At 39.5% G+C, this 27638-nt stretch overlaps 1 protein-coding gene across 1 annotated transcript in view; it reads right to left on the minus strand.

Moving 5' to 3' along the window:
• Nucleotides 1-457: 457 nt before the first annotated feature.
• ccdc88b (coiled-coil domain containing 88B) overlaps nucleotides 458-27638 on the minus strand; it is a 61316-nt gene continuing 34135 nt past the window's right edge. Inside the window, exons 15-28 of the mRNA XM_037675802.1 lie at nucleotides 26433-27113; nucleotides 23102-23281; nucleotides 19700-20040; nucleotides 19307-19466; nucleotides 17943-18253; nucleotides 15377-15530; nucleotides 13956-14233; nucleotides 13703-13846; nucleotides 9957-10143; nucleotides 7321-7466; nucleotides 5891-5998; nucleotides 3047-3201; nucleotides 767-1111; nucleotides 458-525 (exon numbers count right to left, since the gene is read on the minus strand). Of these exons, the coding sequence (XP_037531730.1) occupies nucleotides 458-525; nucleotides 767-1111; nucleotides 3047-3201; nucleotides 5891-5998; nucleotides 7321-7466; nucleotides 9957-10143; nucleotides 13703-13846; nucleotides 13956-14233; nucleotides 15377-15530; nucleotides 17943-18253; nucleotides 19307-19466; nucleotides 19700-20040; nucleotides 23102-23281; nucleotides 26433-27113 (3258 nt within the window). The remainder of the gene's footprint in view (nucleotides 526-766; nucleotides 1112-3046; nucleotides 3202-5890; nucleotides 5999-7320; nucleotides 7467-9956; nucleotides 10144-13702; nucleotides 13847-13955; nucleotides 14234-15376; nucleotides 15531-17942; nucleotides 18254-19306; nucleotides 19467-19699; nucleotides 20041-23101; nucleotides 23282-26432; nucleotides 27114-27638) is intronic.

Raw genomic sequence — 27638 nt, forward strand, 5'->3', positions numbered from 1 at the left:
TATATATATATATATAATCAGCTCCTAAAAAAATATGAAACTTTAGATTTAAAAACTTTACTTGTTTAACCTTCAGCTCTGATTTCAAAACATTTTTTTTTCCCCTCAAGATTAGGGTCAGAAATATTTTAAGACATTTAATTTAATCAATTAAATGATGTGTCACTTCAAGATTGAATGAAAAAAAAAATGAATGAATGTCATAGAAGTCTCTAAAAATCCTTGAAGTTTTGTTTTTTTAACATTATTATTTTTCAGTGCAGTTATTTTGTTTGAAGAAAGAATTTACAGTTTGAGTTTTCATTGATCGAAGAGCAGGCGGTGAGGGAGGTCAGCAAGTGGTCACACGTGGTTCAACTTACAGAACAATGGGTTTATTTCGTAGTCAAACGCATGGGGTCATAAACTGAACGTATTCAGACATACAAAGATTAAAATAAGACATTTGAGTGGTTTTTCAGTTTAAATGTGAGTCTGTAGTTCTAGTTTTAGCCGATGTGACGTCATCACCGGAGGGTTGGTTATCTGACAGGAAGAGAAGAAAAATTAAAGCCAAATAAATATATTTTTTATTAATGTTGTTTAGTTTTTTTATTTTAAATTGGCACTATTCCATTTTATAGATCAAATCCGATTCATCTTGACAATCATGACTCCATCTCGCATTAAGTGATAAAAACCTTTAAAAAAAATTCATTATTTTACAGTTTTTTGTTGTTTTGTTAGTTTGTCTCTGAACGTGTTCACACATCCCGCTCCTCCTCACCTCCCCTGTCTTCCTCCTCAACGCTCTCCTGACTGGTGAGCGAACCCTCGGGGTCCTGCGGAGGACCTGTTGGACTTGCGGCCCCCTCCCACAGGATGGACGAAGAGTTCTGGCTGGAGCTAAACCTCTGGCGTGGGGGCGTCTTGTGGTCGCCCGGACTGAAGGACTGAGACACTCCGGAGCCTCCTCTGGTCAAACCGAGCCCCCAGCCGTGGCGAGAGCCCAGTTTACGGCGACCCCCGGACCCGAAGCGCGGGGCCGGGGTCCCGGGAACTGAGATGTCTATTTCTGGTTGATGTCCAACTTTTCTCACGGGGGTAGGAGAGACCGGAGCACTGAGGGGGTCTGAAATGAGAAATGATGCTGGGATTTACTCAAATTTATGACACAAACAACAACACGTGAGTTTCTTCTCATTCTGATGCAGTTTTCAAAAGATGGAGATGTGCTCAGCTCAGTCAAATTCAAACTAATGTCTTCAGGGAAACAAAAATGATCTCACTGTATTGTTTCACGCCACACAGCATAAAAAGAAGTGAGCCGGTGTTGTACCTTTGATGCAGGTTTGACTTTTTACAAAACCCTCAGAGAAGTTTGACTCGAAGCGATCTGCTCCTCAGATAAATAAAGTTATTAACTGACGTTTTATGTGCGTGAATGTTTCTGTTCAGTGCCCTGAGACGACTTCTGTTACTTGGCGCCATATAAATAAACTGAAATGAATTGAAATAGAAGTTTAAAAAAAACAACAACCTTACTTCATGTACTAGAGACTGATCTGAATGTATCAGCAGCATATTGTAAAAAGTGAAATAAGATATGCAACACAAACAGCGTTATCTAAAATTCCATAGCTAGCACATTAGCATGAACGATGGGAAACGAGATATGAAAACCAGCCAAACAGCAGATGCAGATCATAAACAGATCCCGTCACACAGGATGATGACCCAGACCTGGAGAACCTCTTAAAATGAGACCAGAATGCTGCAAATTTGGTAAATCTTTATTGTGCCAAGTCGCCAAGTAGGTTATTTATTTGGTAGCACGATGGCTCAGTGGTTAGCACTGTTGCCTCACAGCAAGAAGGTCCTGGGTTCAATCCCCGGTTGGACCTGGGGTCTTTCTGTATGGAGTTTGCATGTTTGTTTCGTGCTTGCATGGGTTTTCTCCGGGTACTCCAGTTTCCTCCCACAGACCAACAACATGCATGTTAGGCTGCCTTCAGGTCCAGGCCTCCCCTGCAAAAGAGATCTGTGACCTCAATGGGATTTGCCTGGTTAAATAAAGGTTAATAAATAAATAAATACATTTCCTGATGTTTCCTGCATTCCTGCACCCTCACTGTGTTCTCTACGCTCGCCTGACAGAACTCTTGGGCCGTGTTTAGATGCAGCTAGAAGATCCCATCACACCAACACAATGCTACCTCCACAGCTGTGTCTCTTCTGAATAGTTTCTATGATCTTGTCATGATTCAGGTCTTAGCCCTGGCAATGGAACCAGCTGGGTCAGTTCTGGACAACTGGTGTTCAACCACTGCCACCACGCTCCATTCAGAACCTCCATACACCCCCACCTCAGTAATTAACCAGCGAGTTGTACTCAAAACACCAAACCTTTGTAGGAACAACGGACGGAATAATAGTGTCTGTGGAATATCATCCAGGCTACAGGTGGTTCAATTTCCAGCTTTAATCTTTGTGGTGCATCTAATCCAAGAATATTTAACAAGACAGTGTCATTTTACTGAGAAAAGTTTTCTCTGTTTCTTTCACTTGTGTCGAGTGCGCTCAATAAAAACCAGCAGTCCTCGTGACAAGAGAAAGAAGCAGTGAGTTTGGGGAAGCAGAATTTATGAGGGTGAAAAACAAAATGAATTTTTTGTTGAAAACAAAAGAAACCACGATCACAAATGCAGGTTTGCTGCTCCGAAAGCGACCGCGGACAGATTTTAATGCAAGCGTGCGTCTCTAAATGCATCAAAAAGGGAATGAAGCCTCACAAATGTGCTCCTTTCAACATGTGGTAAGCAGAGAACGCCAGCTTCAGTGAGTCGAGGCTTTCTACGAGGAGAGATTTAAAGAGATGAGAGTGGTATCGATGCACTTGGTAGTCATGAGACGATTTGTATGCACGCCTGCAGCCTCGCTCCATCGGCTGAGCATGCGAGCTCATTTTTGTGAAAACCAGTCAGCTGACGTTTGTGCATTTGTCAGCCCGAAAGAAAAAAAAATAAATAAGAGTTTGTGTGCTGATCTCTCAGTGTGTGTGTCTCACCAGGCTTCGGTGTGTGTGTGTCTGATGTGAATTCATTGCTGTCGGCCAGGTTTTCCACGCTGCCCACGGCTATGAAGAGGGCGCGTCCCTCTTTTCCTCCTCCTCCCCGGGGTTTGATTAGTTTCTTCATCCTGTCTGCAATCCAGTTAGATTTTCTGTGAGGACACAGGAGACAAAGACCAGGTTTTTTATTTTTATTAGAAACAAGAGGACGAGGGTCTGTCAGCAGAGTAATTCACATCATGTAGACATTGTTTTGTTTCTAAAATTGGTGATGTGTCTGCGGCGTGTGGTTTAATCCTCGAGCAGAAGCCTCGGTGGAGGTGTGTTTATTCTGTTTCAGTTCTAATCTGAAAAAAAAAAAAAACATCCTCGATTGGAAACATGTTCAAAAAATGATCGTTTTTACATTAAAATCACAGATGTGCCTCTTCTGCAGCTGGTTTTCATCTGTAACTGTGTTTTTCTGTCATGAGAAATTTAAAACAGAGTTAGACGTGATCAGAAAGCAGCAAAGTCACTGCAGTCACTTCTTTTTTATTTACTTGGTGCCAGTGGAACTGTGTTGAAACCCTGCTTTAATGGATGTTAATAAAATCTTTAAAATAAAATTAAAAAAATGTAATAAAAACCGTCAGAAGTTCAACAGATACCAGACTTCGGCAGAGTCGTTTGACCCACGAATGAATGACCGTCATTTATCTGTTCGAAAGAATGAAAGGGTTAGTGGATGTTTTTATTTGCCAAATGTTAAAGTGGGCTTTAAAATGTAAAAAAGTCAATAGTTAAAATATTGTCAGTATAAACTTTTAGCAGAAAGGACAAAAGGTAAAAATTTACATTCATTACAAACTGATGGTTAATGAGCTCCTTTCCAATCAGGTCCACATCAGTAAATATTTAAAAATACTTTTAAAATCATAATTAGGTTTATTTAATTTTATTTATGTTTGTGTTTCTAATTGGGAACATTTAACACTGAAAAACAAAGATATTTAGATGTTTGTCCTTGTTTTATTTAATAAAACCGTGTTTTGTTATCGCACACTGCTATGAAAGGCCGGCCATCTTGTTGCCCTGTCTGAGTGTGTTTACGTCTCGTCTGTCTGTTAGCAAAATATCTCATGAAGCACTGAACAGATTTTAATGAAACTCTCAGAAAGCGAATCATTGGATTTATAACCGATTCGGTTATGGGAATCTACCCAATTCAAGATGGCTGCCTCAGCTAATCAATGAAAGCAAACAAGCTTTGCTCTAAGTTATTAAGCTAAATCAAAACTTATGATAAATGGCCTCTTTAGCAGACTGTGAGAAGAAAAACAAAAGTAATATTTTAATATAATCTTTCATTTAAATCTCCTTTTTTTTATTGATCGTAAGAAAACTAAGAGTTGGAACTTGTTTAGGCCACATAAAAAAGTGTGGGTGTGTGTGTGTGTGTAGTTTCCTCCCGTCTGCAGGAGTCAGTTCAGGTGTTTTGCACAGCTGTCCAGGCTGCCTCCCAGGTGAGGTCTGCTGGGAACGCAGACTGAGGAGACAGAGGACAGATTCTGTTTGGAGTCTGACTCCAGAGCACCTCACGCTCCCTGGAGGAAAACGGCTGCAGAGACAAGTCGGAGCTACAAACTGTAGTGAGTGCATCTGTGTTTATATTCATACGGCAGCAGTTTTTATTATTTTATTCTAACTTTTTAAACTGTAACACACAACAAAATCTCTGCAGTAAAGTATCATCTTTAAATCCCCTCAGCTAAAGGTCATTTAATATCTGCAATATAATAAACATCTTTAATCTAAATAAAATTATAACAACAAGCGGTGGTCTGATGTCCCCCGTCACTGAAGGAGTTGAACAGTGAATGCTTGTAGAGTTTTTCTGGACTGGAACTGAACAGGGAATCAAGTAAACCTAAATGTTTTGGGTGCAAAATATTCAAATGGGTAAAAGTTACGCTGTGTAGAAAAAGAGAGGTGTGTGTTTTATTTTATTTTATTGCTTGTCCCAGGCAGAGTGATGGATCCTGGCAAGCGGAGGAGCAACTTTATCCACCAATTTGAAGGCAGTGGCAGAGTCAGTGGGTGGCCAATGGTGGCCTTGGCCACCATAGATGAATCTTCATCCACCCCACTCATTTGAGGAAACTAGACTTTTAAGCAATAAGGACTGGAAAACAGTTTCCTCAAATGATTGACTTTACAATCCAGATTGTAAGTCCAGACTTTACAATTTGCTGTAAATACTGTGCGGTAAAATAAATGTTCACTTCCTGTTTAGAGATTAGGAAAACTAAAAGTTAAAGAAAAACACGATGGTAAGGATTTATAAAGGGAAGAGAAAATATCCTGCTGCAACACAAAACAAGATTACTTTTATTGTATCCATAAAACAAACCATGTGGCTGTTAATAAATAAAATAAAACTGAATTTTAAAAAGAGGCGAGCTAAGTTAGATGTGATTTTAGTGTTGATCTGAATTTTAATCCAGGCCTTTTAGTTTGTAATTAAGATTTTATAGAAGTTTATAGTCTTCAACTAAGTTCTTTTCCAACAAAGTCCATGCTCAATAATCCAGGTATAAATATTTAAATATATATATATAAAAAAAATAAAATAAAATAAAAAAAAAATATATATATAAAGTTCTTTTCCTAAATTAAGATTTTTGTCTACACCTAATCATCGTCCTGTCAAACATTACAGTAAAAATAATAAATACCTTTAAATTAACACCATTTGTGTGTAATTTTTGTGTGTATTTAGAGATTAGTACTACTCCAGAGTGCAGAGTTGCAGTTTTGCCTGTTTGGTGTCTCATATCAGATTATATTAGTAGAAAGTACTTGGCTTTGCCGGCTGAAGGCTGCACATTGGGCTCCAGGATTCTGTACTGGTCCATGATCTTCTCCACCAACTTCTGCTTCTCCCGCCGGAGCTCGCTGAGCTTCTCCCTGAAAAGAGGAAAGGGTGTTTGAATTACATTACTGGCCCTAATACGACAGAACGGTTTACTGAATTAGGGGCAGTGTCCTGCTCAAACGCTGTACAAATAAAGACCTCAGAGTCTTTTGGCTTCTGATGTCCAGACTGTGGTGAAATTCTCATCAAATAATTCAGATGAAAATAAAAGATCCGTCAGAAGATTCACGTTGGGCTGTAAAGAGTGAGGACCAGAAACTAAATGTTTACAGTTTTATTAATGCCGTTATGAGCCCCTCATTCAAATCAAACATAGTTGCTGCGTTTACCAGCAAGTAGAAAAGAATGATACAGTTTGATGCCCCCTCTGTGATTTTGACGACAAAATAAAAATGTCTCATCAAAGCTGCTTGATAACAGCATCTGTCACCAGTGGAAGTTCTTTTTTTTTAATCTACAAATACCCTCTGTAACAAGAATTTAAGATACTTTATGAGTTGCCACCACATTCAGTCTAATATCAGTCCTTCCTTTATCTTTGTTTCAGTCACCAAATGACTCGTAGATGAAATATTTCTGCTGTTAAGTATCGCAACAAGCCCCCTTTATTTCCCTCGGGCTTCCTTTGAATGTCCCCGGCCTGCCGTTCTCCATCAAACAGATGATCACAGACTTCCTAAATGGTCCCGTTCACCCGACTTCAGTGTTTGCCAGCTCCTCGATCAGCAATTACCTCCCACAAAATCTAAATCTGCCCTTTTCCACCTGCGTCTCCCGATCATCCTGTTATGTGGTTTTCTGCAACAGCCATCGAAAACTGATCCTGTTTCTGTGCTTATATTTATCTGTTCTCAGCTGAGGGACAACACTTTTAGGCCATTTGCTCTTCTTTTAATTCTTATCACAGCAACATTCAAGTGAGCTCATCAATTGATGCCAATGATCGACTCTGGTGGTCTTAAAAACACTTTATAAAACTTGCATGATGATTGCAGGAGAAAAGCAATCCTTTCAAGAACAAAAGCTGAAAATTGAAATGGAGTTTATAAATTAGGTTCATTAGAGTGTAGGAGTGAAACCAGCTCTGCGTGTTCAGTATAAACTCTGAATTAATCTGCGAGGCAGTCATGAGGCCGACCGCTGAGTGCTGCTGGACTGTGAAATTGTTGTCTCAGACTCGAACCTTCTCTGCACTCTATGAAATCAGACTTTTCACATATTATCTGAAATTAGCTTCTACAAAACAGCGTTTAGAGGCTCTGTTTTATTTGCCTAAACCCATTTTTTCTTGTTTTAGTGATTATTCTCAGCTAAACAAATTATGGTCTGTGTGTTTGAGTGTGTGTGTACTCACTGGTACTCTCTCTGCTGAGAGTAGTGCTGGTCACGGCGCTCCAGGCTCTGCTCCAACAAGGCCCGGTTCTCTTTCAGCAGACTCTGGTTCTGCTCTGCTAGGTGTCGGTTCTCCTCCTCCATGTTCCCCTTTAGCTGCGTCAGAAGCTGCACAGACAGATTAAAACAGTTTATGGCACCTCTGGGTGTGTTTATATCACCTAAACATTATGACCATCTGCTGTCAAGTAGCAGATCTTTGATTCTCTCTGCAACTTTTGAGGATATTAAACATTTAAATGATGTTCTAAATGTCTCAGCCATAATATGTTTGCATGTAAAACAAGCTGGCCTTATACAAAAATATTAATTTGTATCACAATTTCTTACTATTGCCATATCATAAGACACTGAATATTCAATAAGAATTTCATGCTGTTTTACTGATGCTAGTAAGATACTTACAATTTATTTTTCCTAAGCCAAAGGCACTCTATTTACCTTAAGAACATTTCCTTTTACCGCAGTAAAACAGACAATTAGTCACTGTGTTGTAACAGTTTTAAATGTTTTTGCTGACAAAGGTGTAAAGTAGTTAAATGAACTAAACTGTCAAAACACCGACTGCAAACTTTAAACAAAATAAAATGCATTAAAGGCCAGAGTTCTCCGACACTGGCTGACTGACACATATGGTTGCAGACTTTACAAATGAAGCTGTGCAGAGTTCAACGCAACAGGAAAGAAAAAAAATACACAATTAAGGTAAAATTTTATAAAGATAAGAGTTAATCTGAGTAAATGACTGCAGTTTATTCTATCTCAAACACACATTTAAAGGGTTTTAGCAAGATGCAGCCAAACATTTACTGAATATCTCTGCTAATTGCCTAAATGTATATCTGTGTCCAATTATTTTGTCCTCTTCCAGTCATTTCTGTCAAACGCAGCCCCGTCACCGAGCCCTGCTACTGTACCAGGTTAATTGCTGGATCACACAGACTCAAAGATGAACTTTGCTTCATTTTTCCTCAGTGTTTCCAAATAATGAGAACCAAGAATTTAAACTACCACATGAAGCTAGCAGAACACTGTAGGAGTTGGCAAAAAGTCACGCGAGTTGACAAAAAGATTATCTGGTAAGAAATCGGTCTTAACACAAAGCACATATTGTTGTCATTTAGGGGGGAAATAGGTGCAAAAGAGGCTCGTCTTTATTTTGAATTATTATCTGACTATTTAAAGCAACACCTTGACATCTTGAGGAATATCTGAAAAGTTTTTATGCAAAATTTTAAAATAAACAGAAGAAAATTACAAAAAGAACATGATGCTATAGCTAGCAGGTAGTTAACTTAGCTTCAGTACAGAGGTGGAAGCAGTTAACCTAGTTGAAATGATAAAATACAATTAAAAAAAATGAATAAAACTAATGTAATAATGTGTTTCAATGTAACAAAGTCACATCAAATGAAATGTAATTTGTTAAATAAGATGTTGAACTTGACCTAGCTAGCAGCTAGTTAGCTTAACTTGAATAAAAACAAAAGTAGCACAAGTAGCCTGGTTACAACTAAAATAAGTATTAACTAAACATTAAAACGTTGCTTATTTTAATTTTTCTATGTAATACCTATAGTCACATCAGATTAAATGTAACATGTTAAACTAGCTGTTGAACTTGAATAAGATAGCATATAGTTCGTTTAGCTTCAGATAAAGTACAGCTATCCTGGTTATGAAGGATAATAAACATAATAGCTTATTTTTGAATATAATACCTTTATTCACATGATGCAACCTGATGAACTACTGTATCCTTTTTACTTTGGTTTAAGGAAAACCTAAGCTAGCAGTTTGCCAAAAGGCTATGAGCTAAGCTAACTTCCAGCAAGCTATTTTGAAAATGAACGGATAAAACTACATCAACATTATGGTTTTGAAAATGTGGCGCAGTCCCTTTCCAAATACCAGCCTGGTCTGTACATGTGTGATTTCCCGCACCAATTTGGAGCCTTTTTGTGAATAAAACCTGCTCATTTTATTTGCCAAATGCTTTTTAGCGGTCCTTTTTATGGCGCCAGGTGATTGAGAAGTGGTTTTGTGAGCTGCTGGATCAAGCAGCCGAACACCACATCTGCTAGTTGACTCTTAAACCTTTTACAGAAAGTCAATTTCCATCTGTTTCATCCCTCGAACATGTGTTTAACATGTTTTTAGTATTCAGTGCTTTTTGGCAGTTATACAGTGAACTAAAGCTCTTTGATGGAAAAAATGCCTCTACTTCTTCAGGAGGTATTTAGTATTCGTTTTCCGTTTGGAAAAATACACCATTTCTGTACGGTATGTCAAGCTGAAAATGGTTTTTATATCAGGGATTAAAGATCAGCCTGCCACTGCTTCCCACTTATAATATAGTTTTTACTTCCCAACTTATTTTTGTAAAATGCCCTCTCAAACCTGTAACAAACTCCCTATTAAATTATTTAAAATTACAGTATTACTTTAATGGATAATAATGGTTAATGCATCTTGAGCGTTTCCATAAGGACACACTAAATCTTGTATTGCCCGATCTACTGTTGGTTATAAAACACATGCGTGCATCTGCAGGATATGGCCGCATTTCTGTGAGTTTGGACACTTGGATCATTTTACCTGGTACTGACTGGTGAGCCGAGCGTTGCTGAGGTCCAAGCTCTGATTGGTTTCCCTCAGGGTGCTCAGCTCCCCCTCCAGTCGAGTCCGATCCAGCTGGGCGGCACTCAGCTCTGCCTTCAGCACGGAGCCCTGAGCCAACAACTCCGCCTGCGAGGCCAGCCAGTCCTTCTGCTGGGCCTGCAGCCTGCAACACCAACACACACCGTCACTGCTCTGCCTTCGAGTGCTTCACTGTTTGCTAAGTGCTCTCGAACTGAAGCTCCAACCATAATTATCATAAAATGCTGAAAATCCTTACAAAACGAGGCACCTACAGATAAATCTGACAGCATCTTGAAAAGAGCACATTAATGAGTCGCAAAGTTTTTTGGAAAATACTCAAAATTCTCTCATTTCTTTTGAAGGGGAGAAAAGATCAGAAATAAATATCTGGGCATATGTTTTATTCTTTAAGGAGGACTAAAATGATTTAAGATCTTATATGAGATAAAACGGAATGAGAAAATAATGCAAGTTAATCAGCCTCAGTGACAGTTTTTCCAACTCCTGAGGGAAATGTTTGATTCTTCAGTTCTGTTATGATCATGTCAGAGTTTCTTCAATTCCCAACACAAAACAACTGCTATACTGAAATCCTTTAACTCTTTTAAACTGAAATATCTGCATTATGTCCCTAAAAATAATACTATGAGGGCAGAGAGAGTGAATCAGAAGAGTAAAGTAGTAGCTCTGTCAGCTGGGTGATACCTGCCTTTCCATCATGTCACTTAACTTATCCAAACTTAGCTATTTTGAGTTAGAAATTAATTGCAAGCTTCAATGTAACAACAACAACAACAACAACAACAACAACAACAACAACAACAACAACAACAACAATAATAATAATAATAATAATAATAATAACAACAGGTAGGCCAAGTTAAAGCCAGCCTCATTTAGACATTTGGGATATAACCTTTAGACTCTGTATGTTGGCTTTACGTTTCAACTGCTTGTATGTAATCAGATTACTTTAGATTACTGTATGTTGGTTTGAAAACTACATTTGAACCTTTGTTTGTCAGCAGGTCGCAACCTGTAGCCCCCCAACCCAATAAAAGGGTAAATAAATAAAACACAAGAACGCAGAATTTTTCATTAATAGGGTTCCCAAGTGGTGGACCGTGGTCTGGATATGGACCAAAATAAAGTCTTATCTGGACCCAGATCCGTTGGTAAGATTCAGAGAACTGAATTGGTCATTCATTTCAGGTGGCATGACTGTTCCAGCATTTACTTTAGTGCTTTATTTCTTTTATTTAGAGCTTCCTGTGTCTGGCCCGCAGCTCTCTGATGCTGCCAGCTCACACAGACGTACAGGCCTGAAGAGACAATATGGTGAGTAAAGAAAACGAGCATGTCTGTCACTAAAAGAGAATTTAAATATAAATATTCTGGACCTTTGATAAAGATGTTTTATTTGAAGCCCACTTCCTTAGAGGCTGTCAAATTGTATCTTAATTTTATATAATATTGGTTTAATAATTTGGGCATAATGTGGATTCACCCATAACATGTATGCTTTAAACCCATAGTACTCTAACCTTTGTGAATCTTCAGCTGATGTTTTTCAAGTTTAAAGGCTTTAAAGCCACGATTTATTAGGAGTGAATGGGAAACAGCGACGTTTGGCCCGTCCTCTCTGAGACTGAGCGCTTCGTCTTCAGGACTCAGTGTTACTGATTATTTTACATTTCTGAAGTGCATAAAAGCGCATCCACACAACAATTATTCAGAGCCAAGTGGAAAAAAAAAACCCTCCAACATTTTGATGAAGCCACAGTTTTACTGCGTACAGCATAATTGGGTTTCTCCGGCCGTGCATATTTACACACCAATTTGTGCATTTATTTTCTTGGCATGCAGGCATGATTTAGGAGGAAATTAAGTTTTGATTTACCAGTGTTGACACGCACTTATCAGAGGATTTACGAGATCTGGAACTCTGCACCTCTCAGATGTGGGGGAAACACCCTTGGGTGTGAGGATGAGCTCGCTCACCTTCAGGCTGATTCAGTGTCAAAGGAATAATTCCTGAAGAACACAATTAAAGAGTTTGGGGGGGGATGTCAAAAAAAGACAGGCTGGTGCAGCTGGACTGATCAAACATGATTTTACAGGTTTTTCTCATATTTATCTCCACAAGCTGAGAGCCAAAAGAGCACAGGATGGTTAAACTGCCTGCAGAGGGATGTAAAAAACCAGGAGTAATCACATATAATTAACCATCTGTATGTATCTTCGATCCTTTACATGATAATAAACATTCATGCACATTCCTATAGAATACAATACTGTATTTCTGCTCTGGTTGTCGTCCTGGCAACCTGTCATTAGTAGCAGGCAGTAATCAATTGCTCCATCGTGATCATAGCTGATAATTAATTATAGGACACAAGCCTCTTATGATGATGATGATCATTATCATTATAGACCCATCCACCTCAAGAGGAACTATAATCAGAAGTGCTCATTTTGAAATGAACATTTTACTAAGCCTTCTTTTAAGCTTAAAAACATTGAAAGAAAACAAAAAAAAATAGCACACTGACAGGTTTAGTTGTTTTAGATGGGTTTTGTGTTCATTTGTAACTCTTTTAAAAAGCGGTGTTTATTTAGAGCAAAGCTTTATTTTTTATTTTCTCAAGCCAAAAGTCGGGGAGAAAAAAAAATGCACCCAGTTTATTATTCATCTGCATCCTGATCGACTCCTGTGTGAGATTCCCTGTTTCATGAGCTATGTTTACATGCGCAAAATTCTTTGATCAGATTTAAATGTATTCAGATTAAATAATTCGAATGTATCATTTACATGGGCACAATCTGTTCACGACAAGCGTTTACATGCAGCGGGCTTTTATTCAGAATAGAAGTACTGACATGCACAGAGTGGTAAACTTTCCTTAAAAAAAAACACAGAAGAAGTTCCACTTCCGTGATGAACGTAAACAAACATGAGCACCCAAAATGGACCAACGCCAGGTTTTAATGATGGTGGAGACGTTACTGCACTCCCGGATTGAGCTACAGGTAATACAGATTATTTTGAGCTCTTTCAAAGTTTCTAGTATGAATGTTGTGTCGCTCACCGACCAGTTTTGCTTCCCCGACATATTAACATCTAGCCAGGCAGAAATATGTGATGTAGACATAGGTCACACATGTGCAATCAGGTCAGTTTTCCACAATCAGAATAAGATGAACAGATTAACATGCACACCATTCGGATTATGAATCAGCATAAACCACCTCTCTCATTCTGCTGTTGCTGCTGTGCAGCGTATTGTTTTTGTGTTACTAGTGTTTAGTGTATTCTTAATTAACATTTTTCTTAGTTCATGTCTTAGATCTTATTATTGTTTTTCTTTTACAGTTTATATTTTTGTTGGATGTAACTTGGACACTGTGTACACAATTTCATTCCACCACATGCACCACATGTGGTGCGAATGACAAAGAAACTTGGACTCTCTGATTTATTCAGATTACAAATTCATTCTAATAGAGCTGAATCAGCTCAGAATAATCCAATGGGGCGTTTACATGACGCATTTTTATTCCAAATGGCTGTTTAATCCGATTACTTATGTCCATGCAAACATAGCTATAGAGAGGTGTCGCTGCTGCCTGTGTGCAGATGAGTACGAGCAACGTGAACGAGCTGATCGGATCTGTTGAACGTGACGCTCTGGATTAGTTACCGCTCGCCGTCTTCTTTCAGCCTCTCCAGCTCTCGCTCCCTCTCCAGCCTGCCCTGGGCCTCATCTTCCATCTTCTGCCTCTCCATCTTTATCTCCCTCTCTCTTTCCTCCAGCTGGGTTTTACAGTCCATGAGCTCCTTGTACCTTGAAGATGCAAACCGAAAAGTCAAGTTGGTAGATTTTTACTTTGTTCTTATGTGTATATGTAGAGATTAAAAAAAGGATTCAATGTGTTTTCAGTCGGTGAGTGTACCTGGCTTCCAGCTCTCGGTGTTGAGCCTCCAGGCTTCGGTAGTTGCTCCTTAGCTGGGAGTGTTTCTCCAGCAGCTCCTCCAGCTCCACCTCCTGCTGCTGCTGCAGCGCCGTCAACCGCTCGTGGTCGCGCCTCAGAGCCTCCATCCTGACCGCCGACTCTTCCCGCTCCCGCGCCCACACCTTCGACTCAGCCTCCAGGGCGGCACTCCGGGCCTCACTCTCACTGCTGCGGGCCAGCGCTGTTGCATGCTGGGAGCTCAGAGATGCTAACTCCACCTGAAAGTGTGCAAAGATGGTTTTAGAGAACAGGAAAATAAAATTAAAAAATAGCATATTTACAATAAAAACATAAAATATGAGTTTAGGATGTTAAAAGTAGATCTGAACGCTATTTTTTCTACACATATTTCCTGTTATGACGTTCTGAAAATAAATGTTGGCATATTTTGGTAAATTTGCATACGTTAAATGATCTAGAATCAAAGTTTGTTGACCATTTGCCTGAAAGGCTCATGATGAAAAATTGGTTCTTTATCACAAGACATGAGCTCAGACCAAGCGGGATTTGTAAAACTGTGTGGGTCTCTGAATTAGTCATTTTATGTGTTTCAATAGTTAATAGACGACAAGTGAAATTGATAATTAAGGCACAACAGAAGAGACTCAGATGTTCCTTTTCTGAAACTGTTTGCATGACAAGTCAGATCTTTTCAAATAGGGTTCTTTAAATGGGCATGAACAATCAATAACTTACCTGTTGTAGATGGTTCTTGAGTAACCTCAGTTTAGAGAAATTATGTTTGTTTCTGACCAAATTCAATAAACAGCTAATCTGAGTGGATCCTAGGCCAATCCTAACTTTAATCTCAAAGCATTTTATAGAATTTTTTTGCCCACATTATTATTGTTTTACATTGCTGTCAATTTTGTGTTCCATACTTTTTAGCACAGAACTCTATGGTTATTCACAAGCACAAAAAGCAGCAGCAGCTAGCTGTAGCACTTTTGTGCAACCTGGGCTGCTTCTTGTTGGAAACTCCTGTTTGTGTTACAAAAAAAAAGCATGTAATAACTGTTTATAGTTCTGATGAACATGAAACTCAAGTTTTTTGTTTGTTTTTTTGGACTTAGCCCCGCTAACACTAGCCATTAGCTCGTTAGTCCAATAAGAAATAAACTTTACAACATGTAAGATATTAACTATTCATAACCTTTCCAAAGAACCTCACTTCTCGGATCACAAATATCTCGTTGAGGGTCAAATTACGTCCCAAGAATTCAAATATAGATGGCTTAATTTAATCTCAGATGGAAAAATTCTTAAAAAAACATAAAATAAAATCTTAAGAGGAAGTGAGCTCTTCTGTTCAACCAGTTCACTGCAGTCGTGTCCTCCTCTGTGTCTGCGAGTCGGGTCACCTGTAGCTGAGTGTTGAGCGTTTGCAGTTTAGTGCACGAGTCCTGCAGGCTGAGGGAGTGCCGGCGCAGAGCCTCCAGCTGCTCCTTTAGGTGCTCACACGTCTCCTGGGACTGCGACAAACGCATCTGCAAAGCCTCCTGTGCTGCCACTGCTCTCTGAGGAGAGGGAAGAGAAAAAAGAACATGTTAAGATTTAATAGTGACAGAAGCACACAGAGCTGTGGACGACAGCAGCTGCAGCATGCGGTGCCTTCGTCACGTGTCTCTAAAAATATCCACATTATTTAAATCTGGATCAAATCAGCATCTGACCTTTTCAATTACTCTCAGTCACGTAGGACTTTGAAATGTATGCAACCTTTCTGTGAGTCTAGAAATAGAGACGGGAAACAGTTTTGATACTGTAAATGCTTCAAATATTTAACGGTAGTAAATTAATGCGTACATGTACTCTTGATTACCAGCGCCGTGCAGTCTGCTCTACGAGGCTGATTAAACATTGTGGGAGTTAAACTAAGAGTTAAAATATGTTCAATTGAATTGCAGAAAACAAAAACTGGTGTTTCCTCCTAAATAAAATTGAGGAAAATCTTCTGCAGCAGCTCTTATTTTACCCCACACTTCTTCAAGTTGGATACCAGAACAACGCTGACTCAGGAATACTCATTATTTCTATTTTTGCTCACGGTACTTTATGATGATGATGATGATTATTATTGCTTATTCTTACACACTTCACCCATCCAATGTTAACTACATTAATGTCACAGTGGGCTCTGGGACTTTGCTAAAATAAAAATAAAAAAGACAAGCTTGGCGTTTTTTATTTGTGTATTAAAACAAACTTTCTGTCCAAAGATGGGATATCTTAGCCTTCCCCAGATCAACAAGAGTGCCGCCAGCGGTACATCTCGTCAGTAAACAGTCAAGAGAAATCAAAATCCAAAGCGTGCATTTCCTCACACAACAATCCTGAAGATTGTTAAATAAATGCATGATGGTGGAGGGGTGAAAGGTCAGTAGATTGTGAAGAACTTCCCTGTTGAAGACCACCAGCCAACTGAAACCACTTCATGATCAGAGTCGTAAACTTCCTGAGGAGCACTAAAGATTTCTTTGGTGAAGTGGTCAAAATAAAAAGGAGATCCAATGTGTGGTCTGATGACTTTATCTATCCTGAACATTTGTGGAGTTACACCATGGACAACCTTCTGTGCACTGTCTCACAGAAGGACAGATAGGGATGATCTGGGGACAAAAGGCTTTGATGTTTCTACTTTACTTAAATGTGAAGCTGGAGCATGGACAGGGCTTTAACGGTGATCTATGACCTTGTGACCTTCAACTCTGTAAGATCATTCTTCCCAAGAGGTGTTCAGCTGCACAGTTTGACATTTCTTTATTAAAATATTATCAATTCAGAGCTCAACTCTCCACAGACGGACGGACAGCACCGTACAATGTGTCCCGTATAAACTCCACAAGGACTGACCTGACCAACACCCAGAACTCTTCATATGTTGAGTAAAACTACACGTTGAAAGACGTTGCTTCTTATAAAATCTACTTGTCCGGGATGTTTACGTTTTACTTACAGCTGAATTACAGCGAAGTGTTGGTTCTAAATAAAGTCGATTTCATTGTCTTTTTCTACAAACAACTAAATAAACCTGCATGCAAAACTTTAAACAACGATGAGCTCAGAGCATATGATGGTGACAACTCTCAGCTACTACCAAACCGTTCCTATAACTTAATATCTGTAAAACTGAGTTGTAATCATTTTTGTGTTTGTTAAAGTAAAGTAGTTGTGGCGGACATCTTCAATCAAGTAGACTCCAAAAGTTAATCAGTTGTGCGTCTACACGGAACGATTACTTCCTGAGAGTTTCTCTAAAACCTGTTCGATGTTTCACGAGATATTTTGCTAACAGACAAGCAGGTGTGACTCCAACTGCTTGTGACAAAAGTTTAAAGATCTTGAGGATCCTGGAGTTTGTGTTGGGGATGACTTCCAGCTACACACACGCCAACTTTTAGCTCAAAATCTCTGAAAGTCACTAAGTTAGAGACCTGTTTGTGTTTTCTAAGGTCATTTAGCTGTGGCGGCCATCTTGAATCAGGATGACTCCATATTTTTTTCACACTCAGAGCCGCTCCTCGGTGTGTTTGGCCTCATTAAAAGCCTGAAGCTGTTTGTGTTGCTTCAGCTCTCCTAACGTCACACCTTGGCAGCGCGGCAGACTGAGGAACGCTCTGGATGAAGTTTGTGACCTTGGTGATGCTGCGGCTGACCCCCCCCCCCCCCCACACACACACACACACACACAGAGCTCAGTGCTGAGTTAATGTGTGTTTCTGCGGTGAGAGCTGCAGCAGGAGGCCGGCAGAGGAGATAAGGAAGATGAACAGCAGCCGAGGTGACATTTTAAAACTGATGAGTTGAGATAAAAACAAGGAGATCCGGAAATAAAACCACCACACTCGAGGAAGTGGCTTGTGTGAGCCGATAGCCGTCAAGCATCCCTGGAGCAACAATTTCAACATGACGCCTCCTTCCAAACACACACACACCTCCTTCTCCAGCTCCATCACCCTCTCACTCAGCTCCCTCTCTGGCTCTCCTGCGGTGTGACTGCGGGGCGAGCGAGGGGCTCCATCTTCAGTTTCCGGACTTTCATCCGCACGTGACGGTTCTGAGTTCACAAGAGATTCACTTCTTTTAAGCCTCTGCGAGAGCGTCTCCACGTTCGCCTGCGACCGCTTCAGAGAATCTGCCGCCGTCTTGAGCTCCTCTTCGGATCTTTGCAGTTTCCGGCTCAGACGCTCGACTTCAGTGGCCAGTTTCTGAGAGCGGGCCTGCTCGCCGGACAGATCCTAGAAGAGGAGAAACGAGCGTGAGAAAACGTGTTTAAAGATTAAAACAATCTTTGGAAAAATAAACTATTTGATATCTGTTTTTTCTGTTTTCCTCTTTGTGTATAATTAATTTTTAACGCTGATTCTCTGCTTCAATCAAATGTTCAGAATTTCAAAAGATTTCTCCCATAAAATGTAGAAGCAGAGAAGATTCAAAGCAATCTGTTGGCTCACGTAGCAAGAAAACCTAATTGGCTTCATTAGAATGACTAATTAACCAAATCCGACAGGATTTTAACGGGCTTAAAATAAATATATGTACATATTGTGACCTGCTTTGAGACGACTTCTGTAGTAAATTTACACAAAATAAAACAAAGTTTAACTAATTTGAATTAGTCTCACTGTGCTTCCACTAGATTAATCGTTTAAAAAAAGTTTAACTAAGAACAACATTGTACTGTTGTTGGGGAGAAAGAAACCACAGATATGTGTTCCAGTACATCTTTTATTGCACAAATATTCATCTTCGTTTCTGACAAAGCCACGGTGATGCCTGCAGCAACACTTCAGGCGCCTTTTAAAAAATAACCTGCATATAAAATATTCATGTTTTACTGCCAAGCTGAAAATGATGTGAAGGGCCTGAATTGTATGAGGCAGTTTTTTTTGGATTTTGCGCAGTAAATACTCATCACTGCAGCGATGTTTGCAGCTCTAAAGTAAGGATTCTAACATTTAGGATGCTTTCTGTAGTAGACATTGAAAACTTGTTTCCATTCCAGGCTATACAATTCATTTTCCTCTTAATGTGTGCTGCATTTTGGGAGAATAGCTTCTTAACACTGAATTTAAAGAGTAATTTACAGTCACGGTCTTCTGATGTATTAAAAAACAACACTTTGGATTTATATCATAGGAACAAAACGTCACCTAAAAGACTTCAATCTTTGTTTTTCTGGGTAAAGAGTTGGATTTGGGTGATTTTTACCACTTTATTCCTGCAGCAGTATTTATTGTTAGAAACTACTATCTTACACACACACACATACAGTATATAAATACGCACACCTGAGAAAGTGAGCCAATGTTGGCCTGAGCCTCTGCGTACTGCTCCTGCAGCTGCTGTTTAACCTCCTCCATGCTGTTTAATCGAGTGCTGAGCTGCTTCTCCAGGTCCTGCAGCCGAGTGCAGAGCTCCTTAGACTCAGAAAACTGCTGACACACACGTCTACACTCACACACACACACACACACACACACACACGGAGGCAGCAGCAGAAACATGGGTCAGGCAAAGGTTGATTGAAGGTAGACTTGACATAACAGATAAACGCGTGGCACAACCAGGAGCTTCTCTCTGATGCCTTGTAAAGTTAATTGCGAGATCAAGGTTAAATGGGAGAGCAGCAGTGTGTTTGTGTGTGTGTGTGTGTGTGTGTGTGTGTGTGTGTGTGTGTATACCTGTGTTCAGCATCCAGAGCACAAGCTCTCTGGTTGCTGTGCTCCAAGGCCAAGCTGGTGCTTTCCAGCTGCTGCCTGAGTCTCGCCGCCTCCCTCTCTCTCTGCCGCCCCTCCTTGCGTCGGTCGTCCAGCTCCGACTGGCAGTTTTCCTTCTCCTGCTCGAGCCTCAAAGCCTCCAGCAGCGCCTGGTCTCGCGCTCTGACCAGGGACTCGGACTCCAGGGTGGCCTCGCGGAGCTCGGCCCCCAGCTGCTCCTCCCGCCGGCGGGACGTCTCCAGACTGCGCCCCTGACGCTCCAGCTCTGCTTTCAGAGTCTGGATGGTGAGACTGAACTGGTCGCTCTGGGAGAAGAAGAAAGATTTTTTTTTACTTTTTATCATTATCAGTCCTTTATTTGATTTACCAGGTTAATACAACTTTGCACCACAGATACAAATGACGCGAGTCGAACAGGTTAACACATCAGAAGCATAAAGAAAAGTCTCCATAAACTCTGATCTTCATGTTGGATTCAATTCCAGTGTTTTCTTTAGGATTTTAAAAGGATAACAAAAAAATGTTGCATTTTTAGACCATTTTAAACAATTATATTAATGTTTTTTGACAAATACATCAAATATTTAAAAAAAAAAGTCTTCTGGGGAGCTGGAAAAGCAACAAACAGGAAGTCTGAAGGAAAACTGAAGCTCAATTAAGCTTAAAATAAAAAAAAAACATTAAATTAGCATAAAAATATCGAAAAGGCTCAAAGTGAGGTTCTTATGTGAATATAAGTTGTAATATATTTGAGCTGGGACAACAATGTTTTACAGATTTATATTATAAAAAAGTTAAAACTATTCATTTTAATTGCGTTGGAAAAGCAATTTTTGGATGAAACCGTTTTTACAGTTTAAATGAGTGAAGTCAGAGGAGTTTGAATTCACCACATTAAGTGAAACATTCAGGAAAACTAGAACAAATATTTTTGTTTAAAGAATTTAGTCTGAATAAAATAAAACAGACTGATTGAAAATTATTTGTCAAAAAATATAATTCATCCAAATACCGGTAGTAGTTTAACGTTAGTTCAACCAACCTGTTTACACAGAACCAAGAGTAGTAAATAAGTTAAAGTTAATGCAGCAGAATATCTTAAATCTGGGAAGTTTATTTAATAAACGAAAGTCTTTACATTTATTTTTCAGTTTTTAGTCGATATGTTGTGTTTTTAGTTTAATTTATGCCAAATAACCCAGAATTAATTATTTAACAAACCTAAACTCTACATTTTTTTTTAGGTTATTCAAGTAAATTTATGTTGAAGTGAATCAAATATTTGATTTGGTTGTTAATTTTTAAGATAATCTTGATGATAAATTGCGGTTCACAGCAATAAAAGTGAAAAAGTTGCATTTTGAACTCATCGGCTCTAAACTGAATCCATTCATAAACCTATCTACAACAGGTAAGATGTTACCTGTTCATACCCTTTCCACAGAAACCCACTTTAAAAGATCAGAACTCTCTTTTAAAACGTCAATATAAAAAGAGCAGCTTCTAGAACAAAAAAAAAAAAAAGCTACAAATTCCAACTTTCCTGCATGACACGAATGCATCACCACAACGGCTTTAGTTGAGTTTTTCATCACAAAGTGTCTCAGGGAGAAGCTCTAATTTTCTATTTGGGTTACGTTCAGCCCTGAAGTCAAGGGAAGGAGATCCAACTTCATGTTTCATTTACCGTTCACCAGTTTAATCCCCGTGAGCTCCGAGTCTTCGCTTCTGGCTCTGGTGGTCAGGATGTAAAACAGAACAGAGGGGTTTTTTTTCTGTTGCATGAAGCGAGTCATCAAATATTCAAATATACAAAATTCTTATTTGGTGCCGACCGGGCCGTCGTACAGCTGAAGTTATTTAATTCATGAACCAGCAGAACATTTAAAGGCAACATTGGGGGGATTTCTGTTTATATCTGTTAATTTTCTTCAATTATTAAAAAGATTAAATCAGTCTGCGCTGAGACTGGCTCTTGGACCTTTATGAACTTCTTGTAAATTAAACCGGATTCAGACAGATTATTATTTATTTATGTTTGAGTTCATAAATGTTCAGCTGCAACACAACAAAGACTAAAAATCACTTTTCTGAAAAGAAGCGGTTTTAACACCTTAACATCTAAAAAATAAGAAATTATGAGCAGCTCTCTCTGCAGGGATGATATTCATGAACCTCCTTTATGATTTTCCTTTCATGCTGACTAAGAAGTGCTCTTTTCCTTAACTGCCAATTTCTCCTACGTTTTAAAACTTTACTGCAAAAAGCTCATTAAACAGCCGTTCTCCTGCTGTGGAGGACGTCTGACAAAAAGGTGAGTTTTGGTTTCTTTTTTAATTTAAATGAAATCTAAGGAAAAGCACTAAAAAAGCTGCATCAAGGATCTTTTTTAAGAGCAAATTAGTTTCTCAAAATATATAATAATGCAAAATGTTATAAAGCTTTTTCCTGCTGAAGTTTTTCTCTTTGCAATAAAATAATTAGCTTCTAAAAATATGAGAATAAATGTTTGTTAAATGAAACTATACTTGTTTTGTTTTTCCTTTGCAATCATCCTTGAAGTGCAATATTCATGTTCAATGGTGCGTGCAAAAGTTTTCAACCGCAATTAATTCATTTATATTTTCCTCCCAAGAAGCCAAAATTTCCTCTTTTCTTTTAAAGTAGTCTACAACAATAGTTCTTGGAATTTTTTGTGACGATTTCACACTTTTTCTTTGGACTTCGGCTGCTTTTTAACCCACTTTCTGTCCGGTTCTTGAACCTGAGCATGACAGCATATTGTGCTGTTTCTGCTTGAAAGAACTGAGGTAAGAAGACGAGCCGAGGACAAAATAAATGAGTCGAGCTAAAAAACAAAATAATAAAACAATAGCAGATGAAGAGTAAAGACCCGATTCAGGACCTCAGAGATGCCTCATCCTTTATCTGATCATCTGCTGTTTCAAATTTTCAGATATTAATAACTCTTTGGGAACCACTTATGTTTTACTAAAATACCACTTCAAGTGTTAAACTAAGTTATTTTAGGTATTTTTCAGACTTTCAGCTGAAGAAATGGAACTGAATGTGACAGGCTGCTTGTACCGAACAGCCTACAGATCCAATCTTTATTTTTGGTGAAGCTAATAACTGTAGACACAGCACTTGTTTATCATTTTTTTAATGCATGTCAATTTAGTTAAGTGGCTTAATAAACAAAAAATATTCCTCTGGAATATGGTGGGAGAACCTTTGAAAGGACCTTCAGGAAGCCTGAACAAATAGAACGTGTGGCTTCTTGGGAAGAAAACGTAAAGGAATAAGGGACGGCTCAAGACTTTTGCCCAGTCTGATGTGTGTGTTTGTGTCTGTAAACTCTCCAACCTTGCGCTGGGCGGCTCGCAGGGCGTTCACCGTGCCACACAGCGTGTCTCTCTCCCTCTCCAGAGCGGCTCGCTCCCCCTCCAGGGTGGCAATGACCGTGGTCTGCATCCTGTGGAGCTCCGCTTGGCTCCGCAGGCGGCACAGCTCCTCCTCCATGACCAGCGCCTCGGACTGAAGGACCTGAAGGAACAACAGCAGGAACGTTACTGAAGCCCACACTGGAGCAGGAAATACATCAGAATCAGCTTTGTTGTCATTGCACCGAAGCACAACAAAATTACATTTCAGTACGGAAGTGTCTGAGGCCGCGGCCTCATGGGAGGTGCTGTCCTTTTCATTTAGATAAGGAAAAGAGAAATATGAGGGAAGGGGAGGTGCAAAAAAAATCATATCTCACACTGTGTCCCATCTAGGACACGGTGTGAGAGTTGAAAAAAGCACAGAAATAGCAACATATTGATGACCTTATGATACACATGCATGAGGAAGGCCGACAAAGGTGGTGAGTTTGTCTGTGGACACCGCCAGATAGTTCCATAGTCCTGATATGAGGTGGTGCAGGGTCTATCAGCCAGCTCAGCTCTGCTACAGGTCCACAGATGTCGTCAGGAAGGGAGCGGGTAGGGGAGGGGAGGAGCAGAGCTTCTTGTTCACATAACATCCAGGAGCATTTGGGATAGTTGTCAAAGTCAAGGCCGACACGGGGGAGCCAAATTCAGATAACAGTTATTTTGGGTCAGGCCGACACTGCTTGATTTCTGTCTGCTTTATAGTTCTACTGGTACGTCTCAATGGTGACTCCAAACAGACACATTTTTGTGATCAGCACCATCGGGCCGAGCTTGTAGCTTCTCCAAGGTCGATTCCTTCCCGCCAGCGAGTTTCAGGAGCCACAAATGGCAGATTGATCCAAATACATGGATGCCAACACTACATAAGATTATACTGATCAACTTTCTCTCTGGGTTTTTACCACAGGAAGTGTCTCTCTCTCTTGGTTTTTGCCTCATACGTTTAAATAATTTCTGTGTTTTGCTCTCCCGCTCCTGAACTCTGTCTGACCTCAGCCGTGTTCATTAAACTCTGCATGACTAATTTGACATTTTTTTTCTCCTCCTAGCATGCAGCGTTAGAGCTGCCACCTCTGGCCCCGTCTCAAATAAGAGGTTCCAGTTACGACCCGTCCAATTAACTCCAGTTAATTTTCAGCGTGAAGCTAAATCTGCTTCTTAAAAATCACAGAGAGCGATGACTTTAACCTGAGCAGGGTCTGCAGCCTGGTGAGATGAACACTGTGCTGAAATACATGAATGCAGGTTTAGCAACTTTTAGACACCCTGTTTCATCTCAGTTCCTCTTACTGTGGCATCAAACCCATAAAACGCCAGAGACAGACTGAGCCCAGCTGAGTGACAGCCACACAGTGATGGATTAAATCAAACATAGATCCACCTCCTCTTCCTCCTCAGCATAACTGTAACCTCACTCCATCTCTTCATGCTGCCTGATATTGATTTCCTCATCTTCATCGCTTGAAGTCTGACTCTGCAGTGATCTCCTCTCAGAGTTCCACTGACAGCTTTAAAATCATCTAATAATGCCTTATATACATCTTAATGTTTGTACTGTCTGAATGGGAAAACTTCTACAAGAATTTATCTACATTTGTTTTAATGATTGTATAATTAGTTGAAAAAAATCTGGGTAGGTAAAAAGGATAATTCAGATCTTAAAGGTGGGACTCAGTAGAATTCTGGGACATATTTGAGAATGACGCCAACACTCAGACTAGCGTTTAGCTTGTCAATCCGGTCAGAAATAAACTAAAGTTGTTCAAAGAGCTGTCTGCAGCAGGTAAGATAATAAGTGCTCATAACATTTCCACAAAAACGCTGCCATTTTAATGTGTGTGATGTTCTGCAGAGCAGGAAGTGGAGCAGCGGCAGCAACGATGGTTTCTGATCAGGTCCAATGAATAATGAACATTTGTGTGAGTCACAAACAATCGTCAAACAAACATCAAACTAAATGACTTGAAGTGTTGAAAAGTTTAACCGTGTCCTCAAAAAAACACTGAAAGCTTTGAGCCAGAAGGTGCCAGTCGTCTGGAGACTAAAATATGTAGCATGAAGATGCCTTTGTCTTGTCTTTAATTACTTTGACACAAGTCACAGAACATTGACAGTTATTATTACGTACAGTATTAATATATTATTATTGAAGAAACTAGAAGAGTTAGATTTTCTGTATAGTGAGTGTTGAATGACCGCTGAAATATGCTGATGAAGATAAAACAAGAGTTGCTAAAGCTAAAATAAAATAAACAGATGAAAAAGAGCAAAACACACACTGAAATCAAAAGAAAACAAATCATTGGCTAAAAGCTGCAAAACAGTAGTTAAAAGCTCAAATTAACAAAAGAAGAAGATACTAAAACTATATATACTCCAAAAAATAGCTAAAATTAGCAAAAACTGTAGCTAAAAAGCAATAGAATGAGAGCTAATGCTAACTGTAGCATGACTGTAACTAAAAGCTAAAATGTGCAAAACGTGTGTTAAAACTGTTAAAACTAAAAATAACAAAACTGTAGATATTTCAATCTAATCTACAGTGTAATCTAATTTGCTATACATAACATAATGATAGCTGAAGCTTAAAATAAGCAGAGTAGCTAAAATTAGCAAAGCAGATACTAAAGCTAAAAATAACAACACAAACGCTAAAATGAGCTAAATTGATGCTAAAACTAAAATTTGATAAGTTGTAGCTAAAGCTAAAAGCAGCAGGATGGTAGTTAACAGTATCAGAACAGTAGCTAAAAGCTAAAAGCAGCATAAGAGGACAAAAATAGAGCAGGTATGCTCGAGCAGTTTTCCAAAAGTGTTCCTGGACAAACTCAAGAGACTTTAATGCATTTCTACATGTAAGATTTTTGAAAACAAAGTTAAATATTTTGAAAATATTTTTAAAAGTCTAGCGCTCGTCTTCTGAACGAGCTGATCATCTTGATCTTTGAATGAATCGTGTGCAGAAGTTGTGAAAAATGAATGAAAAACAACAAAAAAGCAAAGCAGATATGTCACTTTACACCGTTTCTGTTGTACATTCAGTGCTGGACCGAGTCCTTGCATTTGATTATTGTAAAATGTTTTATTCCAAATAAAGTTCTCGTCTACCATAAAGACATGATCACCTCTGGAGGACTGATTGACAGACGTCTGTTAGCCACTTTCTTTATTCGCACTTTAAGGACATCCTGTTTCAGTGAGTTCAACCAACAACAAAGACCTGAAATATTTAAAATGGATGTTTATTTATCCGTTCTTACCTCCATCTGCCTTCGGGCCTCCACCAGACTCTCTGCAGCTTTCTTCAGCCTCTGCAGCTCAGCCTCCACCAGCAGCAGCTTCTGCTCAGCCTCCCACGTTCTCCTGCTCTGCTCCCCCAGCTTTAAGCGCAGCTCCTGGACCAGCTCGTCCTGCAGATCAGCCTCCTCCTGGCTCTTCTGGAGCCGGTTTGTCAGGAGCTCGACGTCAGGAGTGGACAGTGAACACACAGCCAGGTGAGCGGTATCTGAAGTCTCCTCCAAGGGTTTTAGATGCTCAGGTCTTGATGTTTCCAACTTTTGTTCACTTTCTTTGTCCCGTTTGTCCACTTCTTTCTGTCCTCCCTCTGCCTCTCCTCTCCTTTTGATCTCCATCTCCTCGTCACATATTTCACCTCTCCACCCAGGAACATGCAGACCCTCCTCACCCACTCCTGCTTCTCGCCGTGTACCCATCATTTCTCCTCTTTTCTCCCTCTCCACCATCATCCTCACCCTTCCCTCCCCCTCTCCTCGTGGTGTTTCCGAGCCCTGAACTCCTCTCACAACCTTCTCCTCCTCTCTGCCCAGCTTCGCTACACCTTCCTGCTCCTTCGTCTCCTTGTCTTCGAGGTGCTGAAGTTTCCTCAGCAGCTCCTCCAGGTGCTGCGTTAAAGTGGCGTTTTCATTCTTCAAGTTTTCACACTGGAAGGTGTAACAGGAGAGAACCTTTAAACCATTAAAACACACATTTTGCTTTACTGTCTATATAAGAGCTGGAAATGGTAAAAAATAAAAATAAACTTATACGCGTTTCCAGGTTGAGCACAAAAAACATGCAACAAATTAAAAATGTGTTTATTAATTGAAAGGCATGAAAACCAATTGGTGATGGTTTAAACAGTAAATTGTTTTTCTATCTAAAAGCTTCATCAACAACCAAAGAAAACCTCATTCAGCTGTTAAACAAAGCATTATTGAAAGAATACATTATTGAGTGATATGATAAATCTGGAATAAAAATGCATTTATAGTGGATTTCTATATGATCAGTTTTTCCCCTAAGAAGCACTAAAGAGCAGTAAAGTCAGAGTTTATGGGCGCATTTGAAACAATTCTGATTAAAAATATATAGTTTTTTAGGTTTGTCAAGAATGATAGTGTTTATTAACAGCACCAAAAAAAAAAAAAAAAAATAGAGAAGTTGAATTTTCTGAGAAAATACCGTGT

The sequence above is a fragment of the Nematolebias whitei genome, chromosome 4 (genome assembly GCF_014905685.2).
Source record: "Nematolebias whitei isolate Nwh7 chromosome 4, NemWhi1, whole genome shotgun sequence".
NCBI classification, from domain to species: domain Eukaryota; kingdom Metazoa; phylum Chordata; class Actinopteri; order Cyprinodontiformes; family Rivulidae; genus Nematolebias; species Nematolebias whitei.